This window comes from Siphateles boraxobius, unplaced genomic scaffold (assembly GCF_051911475.1).
Source record: "Siphateles boraxobius isolate OS27281-9 unplaced genomic scaffold, OSU_SipBor_1 1, whole genome shotgun sequence".
Taxonomy (NCBI): domain Eukaryota; kingdom Metazoa; phylum Chordata; class Actinopteri; order Cypriniformes; family Leuciscidae; genus Siphateles; species Siphateles boraxobius.
Genome location: NW_027508699.1, coordinates 15867237 through 15890131, shown reverse-complemented (window position 1 = coordinate 15890131; position 22895 = coordinate 15867237). Strand labels below are relative to the sequence as shown.

The window sequence follows — 22895 nt, the reverse complement described above, 5'->3', positions numbered from 1 at the left end:
TGTTCCTATTGGTCGATGCCGTGCATGCGTGCAGTCGTGTTGTTGTCAGTGGCGGCAAGATGGCGACTCTCGGAGACGCATCAGCCCCGGGGGTTAATGGGTTAATACAACAGTTTACAGCCATAACTGGTAAATATTGACATTTTGCATTTGCGGGATTTTTTGCACTGGCCATTTCGCTTGAGTAAAACATGGGGTCTTTAGAAATGCTGTATGTAAGGAAGAATAATCGAGAGGCATCATCATTACTGCCCCCTCTGTCATGCAAAGGAAAGGGACTAACGAAAGAGCTAGCTGCTATCTCCACTTGCTTTAATATGAATCTACATGCAAAAGAAAATATATCAGAACAGGAAAGGGGCGTTTAGTTGTAGACTAATTACTAAAGTGCTCCGATGGACATGTAAAACTCCCTCGTACTGAACTTTGAGCATGTGATTGTAACGTTACTTGTGTTATTTCACCATCGCTACATGTAACACCTTTAAATTAAAACTAGATAGGTACTGCAGTAGGATTTTCACTCTACGATTATAGTCCCCGTTGTAAAATGTAAATGCTACAGGTTGATAATGTGTGTTTGGATGTTTCCAGCCACCGGGAATGTTTAACAACTTCAGCAAGTGTGTCTGTGAATATGAGCTACAGTTCTCAACATGGCGGGTTGTGTAGGCTGATTCTCAATCAGTTATCCGTTTGGACTGTATGCCTCTCACAACTCACATCTAAGTGAAAGGTATACACAAAACTGTGATGTCCTACACGGGCTGGGGATGTTCAGTTTAACTGTTGTTAGAAGTGCACACACAGGCTACTTTAGAGCCTCGCATGATGGTGAGTATAATTTGATAGTTTCGGTTCTGTTGGTCAGAAATACAAACCATGTTAAGCAGCTCGATACTTTTTTTGTGAAAGGTGAAAGATGCGGTGCTTGTGCGCATGCGCGATGTGAAGGGGCGGGGTTTAGGAACTGAAGCGAGCGAGAGAGTCCAGCTCCAGCTCGCGCTGCTTCTATGCGTTTCCAAAGTCATATTTCACATTTTACCTACTTATTTTGTTTAAATTCTTTAAATAAAAAAGGTACCGATCAAACGATATTTTTGAATAAGTATTGAACAGTGTAATTTCTTATTCTCGGCTTCCTTTGCAATGTTTCACATACCATAAAAAAAAAAAAAAAAAAAAAATAAAAAAAAAAAATATATATATATATATATATATATATATATATATATATATATTTATATAGCTATAGCCTTATTGCACAACTTTAACCTTATCACACAAATTTTAGCTCATTTAATTGTTTTATTTCGCACCAGTTCTTCAACCGTTTTCAGACCAGGAACCCTCAGCCTCATATCAGTGTACCATTCATTTAAAAGTGCATTTTAAACCGGTCAAACGTCTAAAAACATTACTATTTTTAATGGTTTTGAAAGAAGTATCTTATGCTCATCAAGGCTTCATTTATTTAATCAGAAATACAGAAAAAAACATTAATATTGTGAAATATTATTACAATTTAAAATAATGGTTTCAATTTCAATATACTTTAAAATATACTTTATTTTTGTTATGCAAAGCTGCATTTTCAGCATCATTACTCCAGTCTTCAGTGTCACAGTCCTACAGAAATCATTATAATATGCTGATTTGATACTCAGCTATTATCAATGTTGTGCTGCTTAATCATTTTTTATAACCTTTGATACTTTTTTCAGGATTCTTTGATGAATAAAAAGTTTAAAAAATATATTTAAAAATAGAAATCTTTTGTAACAGTACACACTACCATTCAAAAGTTCAAGGTCACTAATTTGTTTCTTTATTTATTTTTAAGTCTTTTATTCAGCAAGGATGTGTTGAATTGAGAAAAAGGTGATAGTAAAGATTTGTATTGTGAGAAAAGATTTCTATTTTGAATAAATGCTGTTCTCAAACTTTTTCTTCATCAATGAATCCTGAAAAAAGTATCACAGGTTAAAACATTTTTTTAAGCAGCACAACTGTTTCCAACATTGATAACTGAGTATCAAATCAGCTTATTAGAATGATTTCTGAAGGATCATGTGACACTGAAGACTGGAGTAATGATGCTGAAAATTCAGCTTTGCATCACAGAAATAAGTTATATTTTAAAGTATATTAAAATAGAACACCATTATTTTAAATTGTAATAATATTTCACAATATTACTGTTTTTTCTGTATTCTGCAGCTAGGGGTCCCTAAAAGATATTTATATTTTATTTAAATCGAAAGCGGGTCTTTAGATAAGATGTCATATTTTTTTCAGACCTGAACTCAATTGATGGATATGCCACAATGTAGTGCTATGTCACTTTTTGACGAGACATCATGATGTTTTCAACACAAAGAAAAACAATGCTGTCATTATATAATCAAATCCTTGTTATTTCGTGTCTAACAGTGTGATTTGAAGATATTTGCTACAGCAGTGCCCGTAAAATGTATTTCCAATCTATTTTTTCTTCTTTTTTTACAGTGTGTTTATGTTTCACCTCACAAATCTTTGAATGCATTATGTTTGTTTGCAGGAGCCACAGAGAGTGTAGGGAAGCATATGTTGGAAGCATGTAACAATAACCTAGAGATGGCCGTCACCATGTTTCTAGATGGAGGAGGCATCGCAGAGGAGCCCAGCACAAGCGCCAGTTCAGCCGGAGCCTCCAGCAGCAGAAACCCTCCTGCAGAGTGAGTGACCGTCTTTCTCAAGCAGCATTGTGGTGTTTGTAAGTCACTGCATGCTCTGGGCTTTGAGTTTGATTGTTGTGTCCTCCTCTCTGGCAGAGATGATGTGCGAGCACCCATTCCTCAGAAGCAAGACATTCTGGTGGAGCCAGAGCCCTTGTTTGGAGGTATTAAAGTTCACATATATACATCTTATCTGCCTAACCTAGGAGTTTCCAAACTTTTTTATTCAAAGAATATTTTCTTGAAATAACAATAATCACAATAATCTTCAATAACAAATTTGGATGTTCACAGTTCTCTGATGCCAGTTAATGGTCACATGACATGCAAGTAAATGGAGAAAATAGTGTTTTATTTTGACTTTGTTGCGAAACTTAAAAGTAGATTACAACAAAAAACATATATTTGTTTTAGTGTCTCAGTCCGCATTACAGTCACACTGGTATTTTAGGAACCCAATCCAATTGAATAATAATAATAATAATAATAGTTATTATTGTGTTTTAACTCATAAAAACAAAGAGAAAGACAGAAAAATATTACTGTTGTATATTATAATTGTGCTGTGAAATAAATCAATATTTGATAACTATATTAATACTTTCAAACTTTCCAATGTTTGAACTGTCAAGCTTTTAACTAGTGATGCACCGAAATGATTTTTTTATAGAAACACAGAAACCAAAATTAAAGTTTTAATTTAGCTAGAAACAGCTACCAAAAATTAAAATTATTTATTAATCAATTAATTCATTGAATTTATTTAATAATCAACACTTAAATAAGTGCAGTTTTTGTATAAATGTCTTAAAAATGTAATTGTTTCTACTATACTATTGAAATATAAACATTTAAACAGTGGCATAATGAAGAAAACAGGTTACGTAAAAAATATAGTGAATATGTAATATACTGCATATATATGTATTTATCAAAAATACTCCTTACTGGAGTTATTTTTTGCTTCTAGTTGACTATAAGGCTATGGTCATTGAATGGCTTTCCTGAGGTAAATGTAACATTGTTTACAAGCTATTTTATGGACGTCTTCACGCTGTTAAACACTGATCAAGCAATTACATGAGACATTTATACATTTCGGTAAGTTTTTCTGCATTCATTTCTGTTTATTTTGTGCTATAACTAGTTGTAAAACTGAAGAGATTAGCAGTTTATGTTGCCGTTTGAACTACAACGATCTGTCATGCCACATTTAAAAATTAATTAATTGTTTTGATTTTCGTTATAAACTTGACATAATTTGAAAGTTCAGACTTTTTCATATCCGAAGAACTAAGCTTATTGCGAATATTGAATGGGAGGCACACTACAAATAATGTTTACTAAAGTGTTGTTATCGCAACAACAGCATAGACTAAAAGATCTCAGTTCATCAAAATAAAGATCTATTAAGAACGAGGAATTGATATTGTCAGCTCAGCCTTTAGTTGACTTTTACCTGTTGTAGTTTATCCACTTTGTGCGCACAAAATAGAGACTGACACAGTCAAAACGTGCCATCAGAGAAGCACTAATTAAACAATACCGTTTTGGTCAATGATTTTGGCATCCAAAACTGTTTTGGCTGAAACTTTTGGTGCATTACTATTTTTTAATATGTCAAATACTCAGTCTTTTATTTTGTAAACTTCTGTCCACAAAAAATATTGCAAATTATATGAATGTGTAAATAAAGTTGCATTCCCAAAAGTTTGAATAATTATAATAATTAATTATTAGCTTTATCAAACCCCCTGCAGTTCCCTTATGTACTCTCAGAGGGTTGTGTTTACATACGCTAATGTATATCTCTTTCACAGTACCAAAGAGGCGTAGACCAGCACGATCAATCTTTGATGGATTTCGGGATTTTCAGACTGAAACCAGTAAGTATATGTGAGGCATTCTGATGGGTCATCACATTCAGCACACATGGTCCGCTTCATCCTCTGAAACCCTGCTGTTGTGTTGTGAATCTTTAGTCCGACAGGAGCAGGAGTTGAGAAACGGTAGTGCAGTGGACAAGAAGCTGAGCACTCTAGCCGATCTGTTCCGTCCTCCCATTGAACTCATGCACAAAGGCAGCTTTGAGACGGTAAGGTCTATGACTGCTTTAGTACACCTATTAGTATTACCAGTACCGCTTCCAGTAATTGGCTAATTCACGTGTTTCAGTCCTCTATGTCATTAAGTTCAAACTTTGTCAGCATAGTCATGTTTTTTTGTTCCTGGCAAAGAACAAGTCAAGCCCTGCAAATCAGGGAGTGTCCAAACATAGGTTCGGGATGTTGTGAGCCTTACACAAAGGAAAGAACTGAAATCAGGCTGGGTGGAATCAGTGGACAAGTTCTTAAAGGAATGTTCCTGGTACAATATAAGTTCAGCATCTGTGACTGACAAACTTTGCAAATGAGCCAAGACTATCAAAATACACATTTTATTTTATTTACTTATTTTTTTAGAATTTTTTTAACTTTTTGTTTTTTTTTAAGAAATATATTTCTTATATTTCTTAGAAATACTATTTTATAAAAGTTACAAGTTTGTCCATTTATCCCCAGGTATCAACTGAGGCTTTACACATATACCCTCGCTTTCACAGACAAGGCTTAAGCCAGGTCAAACAAAATGAATGTTTGAGGTGTTTTAACTGAAAGCAACTTGCACTGACATATCTTAAAATATGCCACTGCCATTGTTTTGTCTCAATCAGTAATGGCACACCAGAAATGTTTTTCAAAGGCATGTTTATAAAAGCTACTTAAATGTCCTAATTGAACTAATTCAGCCTCATTAGTGCTTTGCTTGTGAAGGACAAACGCAACGTTTTTATCAATATAGTCTATAATAGAAGAATAGAGAATATAATAGATTGTTTTTTACAATAAAACAAATCATTCATATTTAAGAAAGGCCTATTTAATTACATACTTTAAAAATCGGTTCTTTTGTTGTGCATCAATGCAGAATTGTTCACCTAAAAACAATTATATTTCTCAGCTCTAAAAAAAAAAACTCTTCTACAAAAGTATAAGCGGCATTTTTCTGCTTTTTAGTTTGTATTAAATCTGGGACATTTCTGTAAGTCAAGCCATTATTTCCAACTATTTGTATTAACTGTTTCCCACAATATATATTTTTCACATCAGGCAAAAGACTCCGGTCAGCTTGAAAACAAATGGCTGATGATCAACATTCAGAATGTCCAGGATTTTGCCTGTCAGTGTTTAAACCGAGACGTGTGGAGCAATGATGCTGTGAAAACCATCATCAGAGAACACTTCATATTCTGGCAGGTAAACAACTCACACAGACATGAATGTCTTCTGTCTCTCTATCTTACATGACGTGAATATTAGCTGTTGAATTGTTTAGGCAAGCTGTGTTTTCTTATAGGTTTACCATGACAGCGAGGAAGGCCAGAGGTACATTCAGTTTTACAAGCTTAACAAATTCCCCTATATTTCTATCTTGGACCCCCGTACAGGTGAGACACACAAGGCATCGCTGAATCACTCCTCAATGTATCTTTTTACTGTATTTATTACTTTTTTTGACAAAATGTTTGGATCAAAGACATGATGCTAATTTTGTCTGGATGTAATCCTTTATTTAACAATGAATTTCAAAAATTCACTGACTTGAAAAGACCTTTTCTATAATAAGCCTGTTTTTAATTCCTGATGTAAAATTCATTTTAGGGGGCATAAAGTAAAAAATGCATCATAAAAAAATTAAATGATCACAAAATATATTTTATGACAATGCAAGGTAAGTTAGGTTGTAAAATGATTACCCAATAACATAATGATATTTATTAGTTAACCTTGGTAAAATATATTTAAAAACTAATGTTATTATTGCTTGTACTTGAATTTACATGACATTTTTAAAGACATTAAATTAAAAATATTATTGAAAATGGAAATAAAAAAATATACCATATGAAACCAACATTAATTCCGAGAATATATTTCCATGAACCTGGTATGTGTGTTTTAAACTAGATGTTTAATTAAAATCCATTGATTACAATGGTGTACTGGTAATTGTCATATGACATTTTTAACATACTGTATAATATAACGTTAACATTTTCCATAAATATTGATTAAAAGTGTTTTTCTCGCTTCAGACTGGTTTTGCTACAGTTCAGGTGTAATTAGAATTTTCAAAGAATTGCTCATTTATTTTAAATAAAAAAAGTGGTAATAACATGGTAACATGCAAACCTTTTAAATGTTTCATTCATTCATTAATAAATTGTTCATCAGATACAAAATCATCTTAAGTTGAAAAATATTAAAGTATGAATATTTCATAAGCTTATGTATGGTCAAAACTGGGTTAAAAAAATTACAATGTATCTAAGTGCTTCTGATTACTGTCTGAAATTCAGAGTATTTCAGTGTTTTCATCTCTGACAAACACAGGACAAAAGATGGTTGAGTGGAACCAGTTAGACGTGTCTTCATTCCTGGATCAGGTCACAGGCTTCCTATCAGAGCACGGGCAGCTGGATGGCCAGTCCAGTCAACCTCCGGCCAAACGTGCTCGTTCTGTAAGTGTCCCCTTTAAGGTTCTGTAGCTTCCTGAAAAAACATATTTTCTTAACATCACAATCCTTTATCTGTCTATACAGGAGAGTTTGATAGATGCCAGTGAGGACAGTCAGTTAGAAGCAGCCATCCGGGCCTCTCTTCAAGAAACACACTATGAGTCCGCCCAGGACAAGGCAGAGTCACGCTCAGATGATGATTCAGATGCCGAGCCTTTCTCTGACAGCGAGGGCCTGATCTCGGTTGACGGCTCGGATAATGAGAATGAGGATTCTTTAGATGGACTCATCTCTGCAGAGGTAGCTCCTCCCACCAGGCCGGACAGCCCAGCCCATCACAGGAAGTCCCCACACAAAGAGTTGTGCCACAGGAAAGAGGAGAGCAAGAAGAATCACCTAGAGCCAGTTGGGCTCAGTCACAGTCAGACAGGACAAACAGAATCCCAACAGCGGCTGGGAGAAAACCACAGATCAACATCACACCAGCCCTCAGAACCTGCCGGCACCAGCACAGCAGATCCAGATGACAACGGTATACGGCATCTCTGTTGTGTCAGGTGTCTTTCATCTTTGGGTGAACTAGCGCTTTAAGCCAAAGTAAATTAAATTCTCTCAATATTTACTCACCCTATGTTGCAGTTATATTTTCCACAGAACACAAAAGGATATTAATGATCATAGTGGATGTAAAAGCAGCCTAAAAGTAGTTCATATGACTTGTGCATTATATTCCAAATTTATAAAGTCAAATTTGTGTGAGAAACCCATTGAAATTGAAGTCATTATTCTCTGATCATTTGTGAACCATTATGAACTTATTTAGACAGTGAGCTGAATGTGAGAACCGAAGCAATCCTATTTGTGAATGAATCATTCTTTTAAGCCAGACGAGAACTAGTCGATCCAAATTCCAAATCGGACTGAAAGATTAGTTTACAAACCTGTTTGTGAGTTTAACTCTTGATTCAGTGATTCAATCATATGCATATCATATCATCAGTGAATAATGACTTACATTTCATTCTGATCATTTCACAAATCTATTGGATGGCTTTAGAAGATTTACATTAGAGCACACAAGTCATAAGCTTGTGTAGGTTTTGTTCTGTTATTTATGGAAAAGAGCTGATATTCAAACATTGTCCTTTTGTGTTCTGCAGGAAAAAAATAACATACAGGTTTAGAATGACGTGGGGTAAATAATGACAGTTTTTCGGTGAACTGTGACTCTTAAAGGATTTGAACTTTTATACATGGTAATAATATTCAGAGAGAATGTGGTAATAACAAATGTACTAAAATGACTCTGTCCGCAGGTCCAAAGGCCCGCTTAATGCTGCGATATCCAGATGGCCAGAGGGAACAGATAGCATTGTCTGCTAAAGCTAAACTTATGGTGGGTAAAGCGTTTCTCGATTTGTAGAGTTCAAAGGTGTCACTCTTTCTTTCACCATTGCCGACTTATCCCTTAATCAAATTACACAAACATGTTGAAAAGATAAACCAACTTCAGTGCAGTCCTTTCAATTAAGTTTTATAACTTTTCTTCAAGTAACAAAAAGAATCTGTATAAAGTAAACCAATGCAAAATAACAATATTTAAGAATTTTTAACCAATATCTAGATATCTTGTCTGGGCTGGCATGTTTTGGTAAAAGTGTAAACAACTGTTTGAAAATAAATATTACGACTTTAAATGTCTTTGAACTTGACTTGAATACGAAATATAGTGAATACTAGAATCAAAGTACTAAGATTATACAGTAGTCAACATTTGAAGTGGATCAAAGAAGTTAATCAAAGTTGTCCTAAGACAAGAATGGGTATTTTTCAAAATTCATGTATAACTTTGATGAAAGGTTTTTGGCAGTTTGAAAGCATGTAAATACAGGTCCTTCTAAAAAAATTAGCATATTGTGATAAAGTTCATTATTTTCCATAATGTATTGATAAAAATTAAACTTTCATATATTTTAGATTCATTGCACACCAACAGAAATATTTCAGGTATTTTATTGTTTTAATACTGATGATTTTGGCATACAGCTCATGAAAACCCCAAATTCTCAAAAAATTTGCATATCATGAAAAGGTCTCTAAACGAGCTATTAACCTAATCATCTGATTCAACTAATTAACTCTAAACACCTGCAAAAGATTGCTGAGGCTTTTAAAAACTCCCAGCCTGTTTCATTACTCAAAACCGCAATCATGGGTAAGACTGCCGACCTGACTGCTGTCCAGAAGGCCATCATTGACACCCTCAAGCAAGAGGGTAAAACACAGAAAGAAATTTCTGAACAAATAGGCTGTTCCCAGAGTGCTGTATCAAGGCACCTCAGTGGGAAGTCTGTGGGAAGGAAAAAGTGTGGCAAAAACACTGCACAACGAGAAGAGGTGACCGGACCCTGAGGAAGATTGTGGAGAAGGACCGATTCCAGACCTTGGGGGACCTGCGGAAGCAGTGGACTGAGTCTGGAGTAGAAACATCCAGAGCCACCGTGCACAGGCATGTGCAGGAAATGGGCTACAGGTGCCGCATTCCCCAGGTCAAGCCACTTTTGAACCAGAAACAGCGGCAGAAGCGCCTGACCTGGGCTACAGAGAAGCAGCACTGGACTGTTGCTCTGTGGTCCAAAGTACTTTTTTCGGATGAAAGCAAATTTTGCATGTCATTAGGAAATCAAGGTGCCAGAGTCTGGAGGAAGACTGGGGAGAAGGAAATGCCAAAATGCCTGAAGTCCAGTGTCAAGTACCCACAGTCAGTGATGGTCTGGGGTGCCATGTCAGCTGCTGGTGTTGGTCCACTGTGTTTTATGAAGGGCAGGGTCAATGCAGCTAGCTATCAGGAGATTTTGGAGCACTTCATGCTTCCATCTGCTGAAAAGCTTTATGGAGAAGATTTGATTTTTCAGCACGACCTGGCACCTGCTCACAGTGCCAAAACCACTGGTAAATGGTTTACTGTGCTCAATTGGCCTGCCAACTCTCCTGACCTGAACCCCATAGAGAATCTGTGGGATATTGTGAAGAGAAAGTTGAGAGACGCAAGACCCAACACTCTGGATGAGCTTAAGGCCGCTATCGAAGCATCCTGGGCCTCCATAACACCTCAGCAGTGCCACAGGCTGATTGCCTCCATGCCACGCCACATTGAAGCAGTCATTTCTGCAAAAGGATTCCCGACCAAGTATTGAGTGCATAACTGAACATAATTATTTGAAGGTTGACTTTTTTTGTATTACAAAAACACTTATTTTATTGGTCGGATGAAATATGCTAATTTTTTGAGATAGGAATTTTGGGTTTTCATGAGCTGTATGCCAAAATCATCAGTATTAAAACAATAAAAGACCTGAAGTATTTCAGTTGGTGTGCAATGAATCTAAAATATATGAAAGTTTAATTTTTATCATTACATTATGGAAAATAATGAACTTTATCACAATATGCTAATTTTTTGAGAAGGACCTGTACAGTTTGACTTCCTTTCTTCTCTGTGACAACTTCAAGCGGTTGTCAGAAACAGAAAGTTGCGCAGTTGCTTTGAGTACTGGGGTATTTCTGCTTTTCCATAAGCGCCATATACTGTCAGAAAGCAAATTTGTATTTTCATTCCGGTTAATTTGTACATTTTAACCAGTTGATGGAAAAGAAACGATTCAGATAATAAGATATCTAGAATTTTTCACAGTTTTTCAAGTGCCCACGATAACATAAACGGGCATTAAAGCCTTAATTCGATGTATATAACACAAAGACATTCTTAAAAATAAGTTTTTCCAAATTTGATATATATTGAATTTTGATTTTTAATGTTTTTCAGTTTAAGATAGTAATGATCTAATCTAAAAACAAAAAAGTCAATTTGTTGTTGTAGCCTTCATTTTCTTCCTTTGTTCTTTTTTTTTTTTTTGTAGGCACTGGTGAGACATGTTCAGTCTAAGGGATTCCCCAACGAACGCTTCGAACTTGTCACCAACTTCCCCCGCCGAAGACTCGCTCATTTGGACTATGACATCACACTGCAGGAAGCAGGACTGTGTCCGCAGGAGACTGTGTTTGTGCAGGAGAGAAATTAGCCCCTCCCCTTGTAGATAAACCAAACCTCCTTCTATCCTGTCACTTGTGCCCTAGAAAGACTGAATTGACTGTGCCCTGTTACCACTTGTCTTCTTTTTTTTCCTTTTTTTATAAGTCCAGGATACACAGAACATTTGGTAGTTCATAGGGACCGTCCCCTGAGCTGCATTTGTCAACGTATTTATTTACAAACAACTTGGCACATCCCATTCTGTCTGGGTCTATTTCTTCAAGACAGTCCATGTACACGAGTTAAGCTCATTTTGATATGGAATTCAAACCCCAAAAGCTTTTACAGATGGCCTTGATATAAGAAAAACATTGTGTATCATGTGTATGCAAAGTTTCTAAGGGGTGGAGCATCAGTTCCAAAATGTCTACCAGTTCCTGTCAAAATCCGCAGGTTGGGATCCTGTTGAACATGGGCTCAGGTGATGAATTGGGGTGGATGCTTATTTAGAGGTAAACCCTCACATATCTCATCTGCAATGTGCAGGGACGAATGCAGTAGAGTGACATTTAGCTATAGTTTCTGTTTCTGTCTCCTTTTTTATATACTGCATCATTTCCACAAAAACTGATTCTCAAATATAATCATTGAAACAAAAGGGATAGCTGGTCCACTTGAGTATTTCTTCACTAACTGATCTAACAGTATCCGGTTTCGTGGCATGATTCTTGGTTGGAACATTGCGGTTTTGAACAAAATGTAAAGTGATTCAAAGTGACAGTTTCTTAGTAGTGCTCCAACATTATGAACAGTATGAGCAGAAGGATTTGGCCACTGGGGGCAGACGAATAGCTTTTTTTAATGCTAATAACTCAAGACGTCCACTGGATTGGAATGGTGCAACCTATTTCTGCAATAGTCTTAAACAGGTAATTTTTGCACGATTTACTTTACCATTAATGTTAGATAATTCTGTATACATAAAAAAATAAAATAATATTGGTTGAAGCTCTAAAAAAAATATTGATTATAAGAGAATCTTGCTGTATGCTACACATTACAACTTCTTCAGTGAAAATGCATTGGTTTGTTAGTGTGAGTGATGAGCAGTATCTGAAAAGTTGACTGTTCGTCAAAGAATCCTGAAAAAATATTAAGCAGCACAACTTTTTTTCAAAATTTATAAGAAAATCTTTCTTGAGCATCATATTAGAATGATTTCTGAAGGATCATGTGACACTGAAGAATGGAGTAGGCTAATGATACAAAAAATTCAGCTTAGCATCACATGAATGAATTACATTTTAAAATATATTTAGATAGAAGACAATTATTTTATGTTAACATTCCATAATATTTCTCTTTTGATTTTTGCCTTGGTTTATGCTCAAAATCAAGGTTAAAAAGGTAAAGCTGGCATACAGCTGACATTCAACTGAGATCTTACAGTGGGACATGGCTTACTAGGATCATGTTCGAACAGTCTAAAATAGAACAATCGTAAAAGACTGCTACAATAAATTGCACAGTGTGCACCCAGCTTTCCGAGACTGAGACGGGATTCAAAGGGATTTTCGGACCACCTTCTTAGACAGGATGTGAAAACCTGAACTGGGATCAGAGAAGTGAGGAAGACTAGAATCATAAACAGACATTTATGATTACACAACAGAACAACACATACTTAAAGACGCTGTATGTAAGCTTCACCATTAGAGGTCGCTTAGTCAAATCAATAACAAAAGCGTATAGCTTAAAGACGATGTGAATGAGCGTGGAATCATGGGAGTTGTTGTCTTCAGCTCCACAGCCGATGGAAAGCACGGCCGACAGGACTCAGGCAGAAATCATGTTCATGGGTCATGGTCATGGATGAGATAATGTAGGCTATTCAAGTTTTATTAACGTTACTGTGGTATAAAGCAGGTCGCGGCCGGGCATATGGGACATTTTTAGTGCAAAATGCAGCTGCTAGTGTTCTAGGTCAAGAAAATATGATCATATAAAATCAAATTTATCATCTCTACACTGGTTACCTATTAAGTTCCGTATCAACTACAAAGTACTACTACTGACCTATAAAGCCCTAAATGGTTTAGCTCCTGTGTATTTAATGGACCTTCTATCGCCCTGTAATCCATCGCGTTCAGGGGTGTGAAGTAACGAATTACAAATACTCACGTTTCGGTACAGGTCCTTCTCAAAAAATTTGCATATTGTGATAAAGTTAATTATTTTCCATAATGTAATGATAAAAATTAAACTTTCATATATTTTAGATTCATTGCACACCAACTGAAATATTTCAGGTGTTTTATTGTTTTAATACTGATGATTTTGGCATACAGCTCATGAAAACCCAAAATTCCTATCTCAAAAAATTAGCATATTTCATCCGACCAATAAAATAAGTGTTTTTGTAATACAAAAAAAGTCAACCTTCAAATAATTATGTTCAGTTATGCACTCAATACTTGGTCGGGAATCCTTTTGCAGAAATGACTGCTTCAATGCGGCGTGGCATGGAGGCAATCAGCCTGTGGCACTGCTGAGGTGTTATGGAGGCCCAGGATGCTTCGATAGCGGCCTTAAGCTCATCCAGAGTGTTGGGTCTTGCGTCTCTCAACTTTCTCTTCACAATATCCCACAGATTCTCTATGGGGTTCAGGTCAGGAGAGTTGGCAGGCCAGTTGAGCACAGTAATACCATGGTCAGTAAACCATTTACCAGTGGTTTTGGCACTGTGAGCAGGTGCCAGGTCGTGCTGAAAAATGAAATCTTCTCCATAAAGCTTTTCAGCAGATGGAAGCATGAAGTGCTCCAAAATCTCCTGATAGCTAGCTGCATTGACCCTGCCCTTGATAAAACACAGTGGACCAACACCAGCAGCTGACATGGCACCGCAGACCATCACTGACTGTGGGTACTTGACACTGGACTTCAGGCATTTTGGCATTTCCTTCTCCCCAGTCTTCCTCCAGACTCTGGCACCTTGATTTCCTAATGACATGCAAAATTTGCTTTCATCCGAAAAAAGTACTTTGGACCACTGAGCAACAGTCCAGTGCTGCTTCTCTGTAGCCCAGGTCAGGCGCTTCTGCCGCTGTTTCTGGTTCAAAAGTGGCTTGATCTGGGGAATGCGGCACCTGTAGCCCATTTCCTGCACACGCCTGTGCACGGTGGCTCTGGATGTTTCTACTCCAGACTCAGTCCACTGCTTCCGCAGGTCCCCCAAGGTCTGGAATCGGTCCTTCTCCACAATCTTCCTCAGGGTCCGGTCACCTCTTCTCGTTGTGCAGCGTTTTTTGCCACACTTTTTCCTTCCCACAGACTTCCCACTGAGGTACCTTGATACAGCACTCTGGGAACAGCCTATTTGTTCAGAAATTTCTTTCTGTGTCTTACCCTCTTGCTTGAAGGTGAAGGGGGTGGATTGGAATCCACTGCTGCTTCAATGTTTATGTAATGATTGATTATAATTAAGGTATTAATCAATATTTTTCCTTCTAAATATCAAATGAGTTGAATGACTTCTCTGGAGATTTTACTTTATTTATATAAGTTACCAGTGTGATTACTGAAATGTTATTTTCATGTATTCTTTAATGTCTGTATTTGATATCTGAATGCAGTGCTTGCTTATTTAACCCAGCTTCCAGAAATGAAATAGGGACTTGTTTTGTGTTTGAGAAAGGTCTTCAATGTGTTAAAACATATAGGGGTCATTGAAGCCAATAGTTTAAGGGGCCATTTCTTTGTTAAAGCCTTTCTTTCCAGTTAGACTAAAGTCTATCCTCTCAAGACTATCCTTGAGAGAAAGAACGCATTATCTTGATGTTTTGAGAGGACTCTCCTGTTTATAGTGAGAGCCTGGCCAAATCCAACCTTGGACAAGCTGTGTGTCGGTGTGTGTGTTAGTGTTCTTGGTTACAGGTTAAGGAACCACTGGCATTATTGGAGATTGACTGAGTTGTTGTTCTGGACATGCTGGCGCCCAGCAACCCAAATCTGCGACCTGGAAGGTCATGACGTGCCTAACTTCAGCTGCATAATCCACTTTCATCCGACCAATAAAAGAAGTGTTTTTAATAAAAAAAAGGTCAACCTTCAAATAATTATGTTCAGTTATGCACTCAATACTTGGTCGGGAATCCTTTCGCAGAAATGACTGCTTCAATGCGGCGTGGCATGGAGATAAAAAGATATGCTTCAGTCTATCTGTATATGTGTGGAAAATTACTGTGTTTATCTATTTCATAGCCAATGAGAGTCATTCATCCTGTAAGCAATGACGTAGCTTAGACCTTGGAAATGGTATAACTGCTGTGATCTTTGTAACTGTAAGGGGGGCGGCCTACGAACTCCTGTGTGAGTCTTGAAGCTGACTTCTGCTGATGAAACTGCAAACTATCTTCAGTAAATATTTCTTTAATTTTTTATAATTCTGACTCTGGGTCTTCATTCTTCATATCTGGTTCTGGGTCTTTAACTGTACACCCCTTACAAAGGTGTAAATGATGGCTTTCTGGACAGCAGTCAGGTTGGCAGTCTTACCCATGATTGCGGTTTTGAGTAATGAAACAGGCTGGGAGTTTTTAAAAGCCTCAGGAATCTTTTGCAGGTGTTTAGAGTTAATTAGTTGATTCAGATTATTAGGTTAATAGCTCGTTTAGAGACCCTTTTCATGATATGCTAATTCTTTGAGATAGGAATTTTGGGTTTTCATGAGCTGTATGCCAAAATCATCAGTATTAAAACAATAAAAGACATGAAATATTTCAGTTGGTGTGCAATGAATTTAAAATATATGAAAGTTTAATTTGTATCGTTACATTATGGAAAATAATGAACTTGATCACAATATGGTAATTTTTTGAGAAGGACCTGTAATTAAGTCGTTTTTTTTTAGAAATTGTACTTTTTTGAGTAGTTTAAAAATTGTGTCATTTTACTTTTACTTGAGTACATTTTAAGTGATGTATCGGTACTTTTTCTCCGCTATTTTCCTTCTGTTTGTGGTCGTTACTCCTTACATGCTTGTTTTAATTTTATTTTATTTTTATCCATCAACGTGATTGGATCGAGTAATCGGTCTCGTGACTGTCATCAAATCAAATTAAAGGGTTAGTTCGTCCATTTAAGACATGAAGTTGTATGGAATCCTTACCAGCACTATAGTGCATATGACCCACTCTGTTGTCACCTCCCTGGACAGAGTTCTGGCCGCTGGAAGTCTTTCAAGCAAGTACTCCCGGTTAGTTTCCGGGGCCTCAAAACTGTCCGTTTTTACGTGAAAAAATGATTTGCGTTTCAAAGCTTGATTAATTTAACACACAAAAACACGACGGTCAAAATTCATACCTCAGTTTTAATCGGCACTATTTTCTTTCCATTTCTATCAATCCGCGCTGCTGTCAACGTCAAAAGTGCGCACGTTCCGCAATGCGCAATCATTTTTTCACGTAAAAACGCACAGTTTTGAGGCCCCGGAAACTAACCGGGAGTACTTTGTTGAAAAACTTCCAGCGGCCAGAACTCTGTCCAGGGAGGTGACGACAGAGTGGGTCAGTGTGTATGCTATGCACTATATTGCTGGTAAGGATTCCATACAACTTCATGTCTTAAATGGGCGAACTAACCCTTTAAGCATAGAAAACTTTAACCGCCTATTCCTGCTGTTACTCGTGACTGCTGTGGAAGTGCATTCTTCACGCATCAATTCAGTCCAGATATCAGCGTCTTCCTCTAATATGCGCGTCTTTTACACGTGCATTTATAGTCCATCATGACCCTCGATGAAATCCTTGTTAAATATGCAAAAGCTGCCCTTAATCCTCGCATGGTTAATACTGCAATAATTAATGTAATTGCCCAAATAGTTTTAAGAGGTTGTAAAGACGTCCACTGGCGTCTTTTGCACGTCTAGTCTAGCAAGACAGAAAAAATTATCAGGAATTATTTTTATGAAATACACGATTTGTATACAAAAGAAAATATATTTACTTTATCTTGTTTTTATAAATTATAATCAAAAATGCCCAGTGTAGTCAAGTGATGGCAAAGCCACTGCATTTTAGTCATTATTTTAACCTGTTGTACCTGATATATTCGTTGTTATTTTTTATGGAATGTATTTATATACATGTATCACCATTTATGTCTGAGTTGGATGTAATTGCCCAGACCATAAACTGCGCTGCCAAGATGTAGTAACAAAAGATCTCGCGATATTACAAAATCCTGCGATGGGATTATCTCGCGAGATGTTAATGCGTCTCCCATAGATTCTGCCTGGAACTTTGAACAACCACGAGGAGAGGACAATATTATCTGTCTGCAGTCCCGGAGGCTGCATTTTCAGGACCCCACTTCTAGGACCGCATTTCTAGAACCCTAGTTTTTTGTGACAGCGCCACCTACCGAGTCGGAGAACCGCAGTCCCAGGAACGCATTTCCAGGACCCTAGTTTTGGAGGACCGAAAAAAGTGCCACCAAGGCAGTATTTCCAACCAATTTTAACTTCATTAGAGTTTTTTTTTCAAGTTTTATTACACCCAAATACTACTTTCTTTATTGCAATTAAACCGGGTTCCTAGGAATGTTGAGAAATTATTGGGTCTAAGTAGCATACTATATAACTCAAGTAAAATAAACAAGGAATCACGTTATAGTCTTTTCAGTCACTAGATGGACCACATTTTCAAGTACAGAGGGAAGACAAGGATGACTCTGGGGGTAGATTTAAGATTGTGTATTTTACAAAATAATATATAACAGCTGAACTGGAACACAGAAAATATTTTACAAAATAATATATAACAACTGAAATTGAACACACAAAATATTTTACAAAATTATATATAACAACTGAAATTGAACACACAAAATATTTTACAAAATAATATATAACAACTGAACTTGAACACACACAAAAACAAATTTGATCATGACGTGAACCACATAGACAGAACTTCAATGGATGGACAAACACATGGACAACATCATCACTGACTCCTAAGAGAGAGAAAGAGAAGTGAATTAAATAAGGAACATTTAGTTGAACATGTTCTACTCTCTAATTTTGAATTTCATATTTAAAAGATCCAACAACCAACTTTATAAAACCATGTCAAAATGAAGAGATGTACACGTAACATGTATTGTGGGTAACGTTAAACAGGCTGACTGTGAGCACGTGACAGTGAAAACATTAAGATTATTTTAACTGCATTAAAATGGAAAAACAGTGAGTAATTAACAAGCTTTCAGAACGAACATGCTATAGTTTATTGTGCTGTAAATAAGTCAACACAGGCTTATCATGCAACAGTTCCGTTCAGGGCTGGACTGGTAATCTGGCATACCGGGCAAATGCCCGGTGGGCCGGCGTGCTTTTTGGGCCGATACATCTCATATTTTTATTTTTATTTATTTTTTACGACTATAAAAAATATTTTATATATATATTTTTATTTTTGTCTTCACAACGTAACTGTGTTAGCTGGGACGTTACTTGCGGAAAATCAAGAAAATGAGATTCAAACAAGACTAACAGCTACAGTAGGCTATAATGATTAGTTTTTCTGTTGATTAAGGTATCCAGACTGTCCAATAAAACACAATAAGTCAATGTGTTTCCATGGTTTCTATGGAAGTAAAACTACTCGGTTACTATCGTAACCTCAGTTCCCTGAGAGATGGAACGAGTATAGGTTGTTTGCAATCACGTGACTGTGTTGACGTGCGAAATTCAGATGGAGGGCAGGAAGTGAAGAACGCAATGGACGAGATGGAGGAAAGTCCGTACTGTACTACTTTAGACGCTATTACAAGAGAAATATATAAACAAAAAATCTAAACATGTGTTGGACGTGATCCTTAAGTTATGAAGAGGACCGATTTTCAACTGAATTGAAAGATTTGCCTGCCATTGAGGCGGTAGATATCAGCAACTACCTCGTCTCACAGACATACTTTGACTTTACAAAGTTCAAAGACTGGTACGTTGCACAAACAGACACATAAGCTGTATTAACTCAGCTTTGACGAAGTGATCACTGACACACATGGGCATTTTCCGATTCGGCTCCTCACGACCGCAGACGTAGGTTTGCAAGGCAATTTTTCCGATGTTTTTCTGTCAATTTCTTGTATTTCCCCCCCTTATGAACAACAAATTTTGGCACACGATAAAAACTCCTTGTGGTTTGATCGATTTGAGCGACCATAAACAACGCAAAACATAGGCATTTTTAGTTTGTTATATTGATTCCTAAATATAGAAAATCACTTCCTGCCCTCCATCTGTATGTATCGCCATGGCAACGCAGTGACGTCTTGTGAAAAAAAGCTATTGCGTAGCTATACGCTATACAACTCTGATGTGCGACCAATGAACTAGCCCAACGTCAGAGCCCACCAAGGGGGCGTGGCCTAGCCTATATAGACCCCCGAATTAGCCATTATAGCAGGTTTATACGACTGAAGCGACAACTTCACCAGTTACTATAGTGCGGCCGGCTACGCAATACTCGTTCCCTCTCACAGGGAACTGAGGTTATGATAGTAACCGAATAGTTCCCTTTCGAACGGTCACTTCGTATTGCGTAGCAATACGCAGTGGGGACGCCATGCAAAACGCCGCACCCTAAGTAACTGGTTGCCCTGCAACTCAGGACCCCTGAGCTAACAGAAAAAGCCAGAACCCAACAAATATATTTATATACATAACAGACCAGACACTGTCGGGCCTGAAAAATATATATGAGTCAGTACAACTGACGGCGTCAAAACGGCGTTTGTTTGCAAAGACGAGCTCACTGCTGCGGGCCTGTTTACAATAATAAAATCCCCAGCCGCCTGAACTGAACAGGGAGCTGTGGGAAGTTTTGCTGGTTTTTTAGAGGGTGGTCCAGCTAGCGCGAGACATGAGCCCTCTCTCTTTCCTCCTTGTGCTAGGACGACTTCGGAGGTACCTGGTCAATCACGGCGCTGGGCCGCGGGCCTTGACACCAGGGGAGCGGTTAGCGCTTTGCGGGCCTTGACTGGCGGTGGCTATCAGCGGCCGCGGGGCGGGGCTGAGAGGCCTGCTTCATCGGTTTGGCTGGATGAGGCGAAGGCGGTGGCTTGGGCTTGCTGGTCGTGGAGCTGGAGCGTTTTGGCAAGAAGTATCGCATAGCCTGGGATGCTTTCTGTGCCTCTGTGTACCTCTCCGAGAATCCCTTCACGGCCGGGCCGAAGAGACCGTAGCTGGAAACCGGGGAGTCGAGAAATCTAGTCCTGTCGGCTTCTTTGATCTCGGTGAGGTTAAGCCAAAGATGGCGCTCGAGCACGACCAAGCTCGCCATGTTCCTTCCGATGGCCTGTGCTGTAGCCTTAGTAGCACGCAGCGCTAGGTCTGTAGCACTTCTCAGGTCTCGAAAGGCCTCCGGGTCCGGGCCAGCCTCGTCCATAGATTGGAGGAGTTTGGCCTGGTAGACCTGCAACACGGCCATCGTGTGCAGGGCCGATGCAGCCTGACCGGAGGCGGAATACGCGCGTCCAGCGAGGGCTGAGGTGTTTCGGCAGGGTTTGTTGGGATGAGAGGCTCTAGCTTGCCAGCTAGCTGCAGTGCTCGGGCAAAGATGAGCAGCCACGGCCTCTTCGAGGGGCGGCAAAGACTCATAACCCTTTTCCGCTGCGCCATCCACAGAGGAGAGCGTCCCGGAAACTGCAGATCCCACACGTGCTGAGTACGGAGCGCGCCAGGACTTGGTGAGCTCCTCGTGGACATCGGGGAAAAATGGCGCTGGTTTGTGACGAGGGGCCTGCTGGCGCCCCGACAGGAACCATCCATCTAGCCGACTACGCGGCGGCTCCTTCGGGCGTGGTCCACTCTAGCTCGAGGTCCGCGACGGCCTTCGTCAGGATCCGAAGCATTTCGGCGTCGGAGTTTGTCCTGGTCGCTGAACCACTAGCCACAGACTGAGAAGCGGTGACAGGGTCGAGAGAGCCCGGCCACTCATCCTCCGCGGCAATGGACAGGCTGTCGTTGCACTCGAGAGATCCGCCGAAGGAGACGAGGCCCTCCACGTGGGGGGGAGGGCGCTGGTCTCCTACAAACAGGACCGGTGATGTCGTCCGAGTAGGAGAAAGTGAAGCATGCGGGGACGCGGCCGGCGTGTGTTCACCAACTTCCATACCCTCCGGTTGCCGTTGGCTGCGACTCTTCTTTTTCCTTGGAATAGACAGCGTGGCTGAAGCGGCATCGCCGTCTCGAGAGAGAGAGAGAGCTAGCCGATTGCGCAGCACGGAGATAGGCATGCTTTCGCAGGCCGCACATCCGCCGGCAGAGAGTGCATTCTCCGCGTGGTCGATCCCCAGGCAGGAAATGCAGCTCGAGTGTTGGTCTGCCTCGTGCAGACGGCCTCCGCACGTGGCGCAGGCTGAACGAGGCATTGAAATAAAACAAAAAGCTTGCTGCTGAAGAGAAGCTCGCTCAGGCTGAAAAAGCTTGTTCGACGGCGAATAACAGTAGAAAGCTCAGGGACATGTGTACTGTCGCTGAAGGAGTAAAAATCTGCTATAATGGCTAATTCGGGGGTCTATATAGGCTAGGCCACACCCCCTCGGTGGGCTCTGACGTTGGGCTAGCTCATTGGATGCACGTCAGAGTCGCCCGCGCCATTGGATGTGCAGTTGCTGCAGCACAGCAGTAATGCCATGACACAGGCCGTTACACTGGTAAAAACAGCTGATTTATCTCGATCTGAACATTGCTGGAAACATTTGGAATAATGGAAAATACACAAGTCAACAAAATAAAATTGTTCTGGTGGATTTTGGATAGGCTATTGTAATCCAAAAATCGTACACATTGTGCCTTTAATTGGTGTTTTAACGAATACATTAAGTGATGGTACAATGAGGTAACCTCCAGAAAATGATACTTATTATGGCATGGGTCTCGTAAACAATTATGTACTGAGGGACTAATGGAATGAACTTGTTTCATGTGTAAATTTAGAGAGCGTTTTAAGAAGGCAGCCTTAAGCAGTGCTTAAGAAGATGTGATTTCAAAAACAGAAAGAAAACCACACGAGTTTGTTATATCATGAAGGTGAGTATAAAATACCAGAATTTTATTTTTATTTTGGGAGCTTTTCTGTCGAGAATTCTGTGACCCTCAAGATTCATGTCACAAATTGATCACCAGAGGTCACTGTCACACATTTATTTTTGTAGAAATGTATTACATGTAAACTGGAAATTCACTGTTGCTTGTTGTGGATGAGTAATAAGAAGATGTGCAAGAATAAATGGTGGTGGTGTTAGTGTTAGGGGAAGGAGTGTGTAAAAATAAACAAGCAACTGTGAATTTTCAATTTACATACATTTCTGTACAAATAAATGTACTGTATAAATACATTAATTTTCTTTTTATGTACTACAGAATTTAATTTTCCTAGTATATTTTTTCCTACTGTTGACATCTGTAGACAAAACTGGCATTCATGTATTGTATTGAAAGTACATACTATAACAAATATTTCCATGGTGAAAAAACCTCTAGACATTTTTACCAGATTGGCTAACATGATTGGCCAAT

At 38.8% G+C, this 22895-nt stretch overlaps 1 protein-coding gene across 1 annotated transcript; it reads left to right on the top strand.

Annotated features, from left to right (window-relative positions):
- Positions 1-11966, top strand: ubxn7 (UBX domain protein 7). The gene is made up of 11 exons (XM_077223959.1): positions 1-129; positions 2561-2717; positions 2814-2881; positions 4538-4603; positions 4700-4812; positions 5867-6013; positions 6114-6204; positions 7151-7278; positions 7360-7807; positions 8592-8671; positions 11196-11966. The coding sequence occupies exons 1-11, from the start codon at positions 60-62 to the stop codon at positions 11355-11357; spliced, it is 1530 nt and encodes a 509-aa protein (XP_077080074.1). The 5' UTR covers positions 1-59; the 3' UTR covers positions 11358-11966.
- The last annotated feature ends 10929 nt before the right edge of the window (positions 11967-22895 follow it).

Coding starts and splice junctions, on each gene's coding strand:
- ubxn7 (XM_077223959.1), top strand. CDS start 60: ATGGCGACTCTCGGAGACGCATCAGCCCCGGGGGTTAATGGGTTAATA. Junction 130..2,560: donor ACAGTTTACAGCCATAACTG/GTAAATATTGAC, acceptor GTTTGTTTGCAG/GAGCCACAGAGAGTGTAGGG. Junction 6,014..6,113: donor AACACTTCATATTCTGGCAG/GTAAACAACTCA, acceptor GTTTTCTTATAG/GTTTACCATGACAGCGAGGA.